The 8,936-nt window shown below is 40.7% G+C and overlaps 1 protein-coding gene across 3 annotated transcripts in view; it reads left to right on the top strand.

Moving 5' to 3' along the window:
* Nucleotides 1-3,474: 3,474 nt before the first annotated feature.
* The window catches only part of STIL (STIL centriolar assembly protein), a 64,688-nt gene continuing 59,226 nt past the window's right edge, over nt 3,475-8,936 (top strand). For 2 of the 3 annotated variants that reach the window (XM_043574921.1, XM_043574918.1), the window contains exons 1-2: nt 3,475-3,649; nt 6,036-6,122. In XM_043574921.1, the coding sequence (XP_043430856.1) occupies nt 6,079-6,122 (44 nt within the window). In that variant the 5' untranslated portion in view covers nt 3,475-3,649; nt 6,036-6,078. The other variant, XM_043574919.1, reaches the window with a different exon arrangement.

Below are 8,936 nucleotides of genomic sequence, written 5' to 3'. Positions count from 1 at the left end.
CATTAAATGTATATCCTGCTTAAAAATCCAGTGGTAATAAAATGTTTAGTTGAAGTTTTATTAGTATTTGAGTTCTTAAGCAAAAAATACTTTTTATTTTATTGTTGTTGCTCAAAAAATTAGCATATGCTTCAACTCTCCTATTGCCCCTTCCTTTTATATTTTTCTTTTAATTTTTTTTAAAGTTTATTTCTTTATTTTGAGAGAGAGAGAGAGAAGGGGAGGGGCAGAGAGAGGGGGAGAGAGAGAATCCCAAGCAGGCCCTGCACTGTCAGTGCAGAGCCCGATGTGGGGCTCAAACTCACAAACTGCAAGATCATGACCTGAGCCGAGATCAAGAATCAGATGCTTAACCGACTGAGCCACCCAGGTGTCCCTTCCTTTTTTCTTTTTAGTAGACTTTATTTCCTAGAACAGTTTTAGATTTACAGCAAAATTAAGAATATAGTACAGAGTTCTCATATACGCCACACACAGTTTCCCCTTATTATTAACATCTTATATTTAGTATGGTACATTTGTTACAATTAATGAATCAATATTGGTACATTATTATGAATTAAAGTCCACATTTCATCCAGATTTTCATAGTTTTTAACTTCGTGTCATTTTTCTGTTCCACGATTCCATCCATGAGACTACATTACATTTAGTTGTCATATCTCTTTAGGCTCCTCTTGGCTGGTTTCTCAGACTTTCCCTATTTTTGACAACCTTGATGGTTTTGAAAAGTACAGGTCAGGTATTTTATAGGATTCCCCACTATTAGAATTTGTCCAGTGTTTTTCTCAGAATACGACTGGGTCTATAGGTTACTGAAAGGAGGACCACAAAGGTAAAGAGCTGTTTTCAACACAGTGTATCCCGTGGACATACTATCAACATGACGTATGACAATTAATGTTGGCGTTAATCACCTGGCTGAAGTAGCTTTGGTTGTTTATCCACTGTAAAGTTACTCTTTCCTTCCATCCTTTCTATACTGTACACTTTGGAAGGATTTCACTATGCCAAGCACACACCTAAGGAGTAGGGAATTATGTGTTACACTCATCCTTTCCTTTTTGTCTGATTCATATCAGCTCATCTTACATTTCTCTTTCAGATATCTTAAAGTAGTTCTAAAGAAAACCATAGATCATGAGGGCCCCACACAAAGTCCCTTTCTTTTACCTCCTAAATTCAATCTGTAATCAAATGCTGTTGATTTTACCTTCAAACCATATCCAGAATCCAACAACCTCTCACCACCGCCAATGCTACCATTCTGGTTCAAGCCACCATCATTGTCTCCCCTTGGTCATTCCAACAGCTTTCTAACTGGTCTCCTTGCTTCCCCTTGCTCCCTACAGTTTATTCTCAAAGTAGCAACCACAGTAGTCCTTCCAAAACCTAAAATCAGATCATGTCAGCCCCCTTTCTAAAATATTCCAGTAGGGGTACCTGGGTGGTTCAGTCAGTTAAGTGCCCAACTCTTGATCTAGGCTCAGGTCATGAACTCATGGTTCATGGGATCGAGCCCTGCGTCAGGTTCTGCGCTGACACTGCTGAGCCTGCTTGGGATTCTCTCTTGCCCTCTCTCTGGCCCTCCCCCTTTTCTTTCTCAAAATAAATAAACTTTAAAAAATAAAACAAAATACTCCAGAGGCTTCCTATCTAACTCAAAAGTGCAGCCAAATCCTTATCATGGCCTCTAAGGCCCTGTGTGGTTTACCAACACCGTCTCCCCCTTCAACCCTTAATGTTCTTCTCCTCAGTCACTTTGCTAAGGACATACTAGCCTACTTGGCCTTCCTTGAAAGATGCCAGGAAGATCCCACCCCAGGGACTTTGCACTTAACATAACTCATGACAGCCATCAAGGCGTGTCACTTGGACTTCTCTCCAGAAAGAGCATGCCAATCACATGCAGAGTATACACTTAGCTATCAGCCTCTTGCTGTGCCCTTCTGAATCTGCCTTAGTGCTTGCTTTCTCTGGGAAGGCCCAGGCAATGACTGAACGCAGTAAGGATTCTAGCCATTTATGCCTAATGTGGGGCTCCTCTAATGGACAATCTTTGCTCCAAAGTTCCCTATTGGGTTTGCCAACACTTTGTCAGACATGCATCACTGGCTCTTCGTACTCTCACACTGAGGAACTCACCATCGTTTCTCTTAAAATGTATGTCTTAGATTCTAGGAATTTTTCCGGGAAAGCAGAGAATGACATTCTATATAGCATATATTTCTTGGCTAGTTTGATACATTTTTCAGGAGAGTGTCTTCACTCCCTCAAAAGGGTGAGCTCCTTCAGAACAATACAGCTTACAAACACATCTCGACTTTGACGCTCCCATATTGCTCAGGAAACTAACAGAAATGGAATGTGGAAGAAAGTTAAGTGGCATTTGGAATCCTGACTCTGCACTAATTAGCTGTGTCATCTTTTACATTTCTTCGTTTGTTGAGTAGGGATACTAATACCTACTTCGGTTGTTGCAGGACAACCATATAAAAAATGACAGAAAAGGCCCAATTACCAACATTAGTTGTAGACACTAAATATAAATGGTTTATAAATTTAAGTCACGTTATTTTTTTCCTCAATAGTAAGGAATTTATTTATTTACTGGCGCGGGGTGGGAGGAGAGGGGGAGACGATGCACACAGGCACAGGCACGTTTGAGGGAGAAGCAGAGGGAGAGGGAGGGAGAGAACCTCAAGCAGGCTCCACACTCAGGGCAGAGCCCGACAAGGGGTTCCACCTCAATATCTGAGATCATGACCTGAGCCGAAATCAAGAATTGGACACTCAATCAACTGAGCCATCCAGGAGCCCCTCAACGGTAAGACATTTAAAAGAAAATTTTTGTTGTTATTCAGAGAGGATTCTTCTTAGGAAAGAAACTAGAGGGGCGCCTAGGTGGCTCAGTCATTTGAGCATCTGACTCTTGACTTCGGCTCAGGTCATGATCTCACGATTCAGGAGATGGAGCCCGGGCTCCGTGCTAACAGTGCAGAGCCTGCTCGGGACTCTCTCTCCCTGTCTCTTTACTCTCCTCCCCCACTCGCAAGCACGCTCTCTCAAAATAAAATTAACATTTTAAAAAAAAAAGAGGAAAGAAACGAAAAGAAATCTAACTCCTCTCTTTTGTTCCTTCAAGCAAACGGTTTGAATCGCTTCTAACCTCCCACAAACAATCTGCACAACAAGCACTTCCGGCTTCCTCTGCCACCCTCACTACACCGGGTTAAGTTCTTCATTGCGCCTGCGCAATGTACTCCCCTGCCCGGAACTTAACCGTTGACCAAAATGAAGTGTTTAAATCCTCCGGATCCTGATCGTGGAGAGCCGATGGCACCCCTATTTCTCCAGAGAGGCTTGGGATTGGCCAAGCACCGGAACGGCGCAGAGAGCTGATTGGTTAGCGTACTAGCACGCCTCGGCGACCGTGCGCGTTGCCTCTAGCCCCGCCCCTGTCCCTGAAGGGTTGGGTTTCTGACCAGTCAGTAGGCGCGGCGCGGATTTCGGTTTACCGAGCTTGTGTTTGCCGCCTTGGTTCCCGCGACCCCAACGTCCTAGAGGCGGGGCGGAGGCGGCAGCGGCGCTCCTTGGAGCCGACCTTTGTTCCGGCCCAACAAACAGACCCCGCTGGGCGGCGGTGGCGGTGAGTGGGGCGTTGTGTCGCGGATTCTCCCGAAGGGCGGCAGTGGAGCACGGAGAAGGACGGTGGGCTACATTCAGGGCCTTGTGGTGGCTTCTCAGGGCTCCTGGAGCCTGGGGCTGATGACGTGAAGGGGAACTAGTGAAAGAAATAAACTAAGCGGACCGTGAATTTCCTATGAATCGTTTGTCCTTAGGTATGTGAAAGAGGTTTGCAGTCGATAACGTGCCATTTAAAGGTGTTTTTACTATGAAAATTTGTGGACTGAAGCCCTGCATGTTCGTTCCTGTGTTTCTCACATCTAATTCAGATGGCTTCTTGGTAAGGGCTCAGTTAGTGTTTGCAGTTCGCGGTCTACTGGGAGTAATGTGTGAACAATAAAGTGTGAAAATGCTATGTGTGTGAACACAGGCGGTGTTTAGGAGATGGTTTTCCAGAGGAAGTGACATTCGATTTGGATTGTGAAGGATGAGGGGGATTTACCAAGACGTTTCAAGTTAAAGGGACAGCCTGTGCAAAAGACACCCAAACTCGGGGGATTGTAAGTAGTTCAATTCGATTGGAATGTAGGATGAGTGGATGAGGGATAAGATTGGAATAATAGAGTGGGGCCAGATCGTGGAGGTGTTTTGTTCTGTATTTAAACAAGAGCCATCAGCTTTTAAAGCAGGGGCAGTAATTTGGTCAGATATGCATAAATACCCTTCTAGGAGCACTGTGGGGACTTTTCAGTAAATCTGGTGAGAGTTGATGTAGTCAGGAACTACCGTGGTAGAGATGGAAAGACAGAATTTATATGGGAAAGAGGGAGGAAGAAGAGGTAAGGATGACTTCAGGGTTTCCATTTTGATAAACCATGATGCATGCCATTATCCAAGGAGAATATATTTTGCTAGGTATAGGTGTTGTGTGGTTTCAGTTTCACTAGCTTTCACTGCTTACGTGATACTGTAAAAATAAACTCATGTATTGTTTTAATATGAGAAATAGGTCAACATTATTTTTTTATCCTAATACATAAAGGAAGAAGAGACAAGTTTAAGATTCTTGTTTATTGAAGATGGCACTTTATATATTTCCTACAGTTATCTATCTGAATACTGTTATCCGTAACAACCAAGTGGTGTAGAAGGGCTTTCAAGTTTAAAGCCTTCATTCTATAGAAGACACATGAAGTCCAGATGTCTCCAAGAGGGACTTTTTATCAACCTTACAAGAGCACTTTGAATAAGATTTTATTATAGTAAATAATTTCAGCCTCTGGCTTTGTCTGAAAAATCTCTTCTGCACCTGCATTTATAACTCTCCTCTCTTATCTTGCTTCAGACGATTCCTTCTTGCTAAAATTGAAGTGAAATGTACAGAGCCTAAAGAACTCTAAGGCCTAATAAAAGAGTATAGGAAATACTGAACTGTAAAGAAAGGACTAGCCCTGTATTTTGCTTTGATAATATTTAAATGAAGATACCCAGTGGGCAATTAGAAATACGGTTTTGAAACTTAGAAGAGAGATGGAAGCTGAAAGTTTGCTATGTACAGGTGGATGTGGAAGCAACGGCAGTGGAAAAGAAGTACCCAGAGAGGGCATGTGCAGCCAAACAAAGACCACTGATTTTTCACGGGAACAAGTCAGTTTGTGGGGATGTAATATTTGTCTTCCATCTCCATGAGATTTAACATTTGTTAACCTCATTACAGATCCAGTAAATATCTAGTTCAAGTTGTTCCTATGTCCTGTTTTGTGGTTTTCTGACTATTATGACACTTTTGGTCAAAATTTCATATATTAAGTATTGCCTGCCCTACTATACCTAGCTTACTAAATGGTTATGAGGATCTTGTTAACAGAATCTGTGCTTTTCTTTCATTCTTTTTTCTTCTTTTTTTTTAAGAATCTGTGCTTTTCTTTATTTTTTTATAATGTTTATGTATCATTGAGAGAATGTGAGTGGGCAAGGGGCGGGGGGGGGGGGGGGTGCTGCCGAGGGGACAGAGGATCTGAAGCAGGCTCTGCACTGACAGCAGAGAGCCTGATGCAGGGCTCGAACTCACAGACCTTGAGATCATGACCTGAGCTGAAGTTGGGCACTTAACTGACTGAGCCACCCAGGCAACCCAGAATCTGTGCTTTCCTTAATGAATAGATACATTGGTAGGTATTGCTGCCTAGAATAAATGTTAATATTAATTTATAGGCAAAATGACTGTAAAGTATGAAAATGTTCAGAATCCATGAGCATTTTATCTTACTATTCTATAGACGAAAGTACTTAATATAAGTTACCTAATTTTGCCTACACTTCTGTTAATATGTGGTTAAATCGTATTTCTTTTCTTTTCTTTTTTTTTTTTTTGTCACTCATTAGTAACATTCTCTTTACTTCTTTAGGATACTGAGCATTTGATATTGAATACATCATTCACCAACTATCATGGAGCCTAGATATCCTCTTACAGGGCCCCAGATGAATACCAGGTATAGAAATTGTTTCACAAAATGTTTTTTTAACTGCTTCTGATAAGTTGGAAAGACAGGTTGGAATAGGAAAAAAAACCAAACTTTCCAATTGGGAAAATCTGGTTCCATATCCTAGCTCTACCACTTGGTAGGTGGGTGACCTTGATCAAGTAAATTAATTCTCTAAGCCTCAATTTCCTCATCTGTAAGTGGGGGATAGTAATCTCTATGTAACAGAAGATTATTGTGAAGGATTAAATAAGAACACTAAAATAAAGGGTCTGGTACATAGTAGGCACTTAGTAAATATCAGTTTCATTCCTACCTCCTTTTTTTTTGGTTTCACAGAGCATCTTTATTGATGGGAAACAGAACCTGAGTTCTTGGGGCTAAAAATCACGTAGATACTTATTTATCCTAGACAAATGAGAAAGTGGTTAGGTTCCTTCCCTTGTTTAAGCCCTAATCCTTGATGGGAAAAATTGCACATTGGATGTCCCAAGTTTCTTTAAATGTTCCTAAGCCTTTCCCCACTCATGTGGAATAGGAAGGAGGAGCTTGCCACCTGTCCCCTAATTTTCGCAGTCTGTCAATACTATGGGGACAAGGCAAATTGGCTTGTGTTATGCGGCTGTTTGGATCATTCATTATTCTTTTTTTCCCCCAGGGAGGAACAATTAACGGTGACATGTGAATTTTTTTCTTCTAAACTATAACTACATCCATGAGTTACCTTCATTCTCAGTATTTTTCTTTTGTACCAGGTGTTTTTGAAGACAATGGGAAACATAACCCAAAGAGGCTATCATAATCCTTTTGCTTAATTTTGACCCTTCTGTTTTATCCTACTGCCACCTGTTATTTGAAAATCTGTCAACTTCTATTCTTTGGAAGAACTTGTGCTTGCAACAAGTCAATACGTTCCCTTTTTTATTTATTATTGAGTCAAATTCATTTCTTATATTCCAGGTAAGATAATATTATTGAGTCAGATTCATGCCTTACATTCTAGGTAACTACACATTTTGCCTGGGGCACCTGACTGGCTCAATCTGTAGGTTATGCAACTCTTGATGTTGCGGTCATGAGTTTGAGCCCCACACATAGTGTAGGGATTACTTAAAAAATTTTTTTAAAATAAACTGATTATTCCTAAAATACTCAACTCTTGTTTTTTTTAACTTAATGACCTCTGATTTTCAGTAATCTCTGGGCTTTAAAGCAGCATTTCTGAGTTAATTTGGGGTTACAGACTCCTTTGAATATCTGATAACATGAATCCCCTTCCCTAAGAAAAAACTCTTATATGCATACATGTAAAATGTTGTACCACAAAATTTTGTGCCTCTAAAGTCTACCTGCATACCTTAGATTAAGAAAAGGACTAATAGCAGCATTTCTTGAAATTTTGCTATGTGCCAGGTACTGTGTTAAGCACCCTGCACTATTCTTATTTAATCCTCACAACAAATCTATGAGGTGTAGGTACTGTTATTATCCAATCCGCCCCCCCCCCCCGGCCTTTTTTTAAATGAGGAAACTATAGTGTAGAGAGATTAACCAACCCAAAGTTATCCAGTTGGTAAGTGTTATAGCCAGGATTTAAACCTTATGTGACTTCTACTCTAAACCCTTTACATATATTGACTCATTTAATATTCAGTGTAACTACCAGGAGATACCAGTATTATTCTGTTCAGCAGATGAGGAAACTGAGGCACGGAGACATTAAGTAATGTGATCGAGGTCACACAGCTAGCAGATTTTGGAACAAGTTTTCAGACCTAAACAATTGACTTCCACCACATTTTGCTTTCACCCACCACTTCATACTGCCTCTCAATTGATTAGTGATAAATATATTAGATATAGAAACATAGATAAACTGTTACTTACTAGCTTTGTGACCTTGAACAGATTTCTCAATTTCAGACTATGGCCTCATTTCAAAAAAAGGAGATTAAAAATCCTTCTCACAGATATTATGAATTCAAATTAGATGTGGATTTGAAAACATACAGCTAGCAATGTGGTAGAGCGAGAATTTGAACCCAGGTTCTAAAGCACTATACCATTCAGCTTTTAGAAGTATAAACTCCAAATTAGCCACACTTAGATTCAGATCCCAGCTTTGCTACTTAATTGTTGTATGAAGTTAGGAAAGTTACAGTTTTTTATCTATAAAATGGATAATAAAGTGTTTCTAGAATAGTTTTAGTGAGACATACTGTGTACGTAAAGTGCTCAGTAGGATGCCTGTGTACGTAGTGCTCAGTAGTAGGTAATCAGTAAAATGAGGCTAGTATTTTAGTTGAGAAGCTTCATCAGTTGATAATGTAAGGTCTAGAGTCTAGAATAAGGTATCCTTAATACATGATACACTGTCAGAACTTTTCTGATTTTTTTTACTTCTTTTTAAAGATTTTATTAATTTTTTAAATAAAACAAAATTTTTTTGAGAGAGTGCACTTGGGTGGGAAAGGGGCAGGGTGGGGGGGAGAGAGGGAGGAGACAGAAAGAGAGAGAGAGAGGGAGGGAGAAAACGAACCTTAAGCAGGCTCCATGCTGGGCATGGATGCCAACGTGGGGCTCAGTCTCAGAACTGAAACCATGACCTGAGCCAAAGTCAAGTCAGATGCCTCACTGACTGAGCCACCCTGGCGCCCCTTAAAGATTTTATTTTTAAGTAATCTCTACACCTATGTGGGGCTTGAACTTATGACTCCCAAGATCAAGAATCACATGCTCTTCTGACTGAGCCTGGCAAGTGTCCCTTTCTTGCTTTAATTATGTGTGACTGGCTATTTTTTCCCCAGTCCTTTCTTTCCATTG

This window comes from Prionailurus bengalensis, chromosome C1 (assembly GCF_016509475.1).
Source record: "Prionailurus bengalensis isolate Pbe53 chromosome C1, Fcat_Pben_1.1_paternal_pri, whole genome shotgun sequence".
NCBI lineage: Eukaryota > Metazoa > Chordata > Mammalia > Carnivora > Felidae > Prionailurus > Prionailurus bengalensis.
The sequence above is the reverse complement of the archived record's forward strand: the minus strand, read 5'-3'. Positions and strand labels throughout refer to the sequence as shown.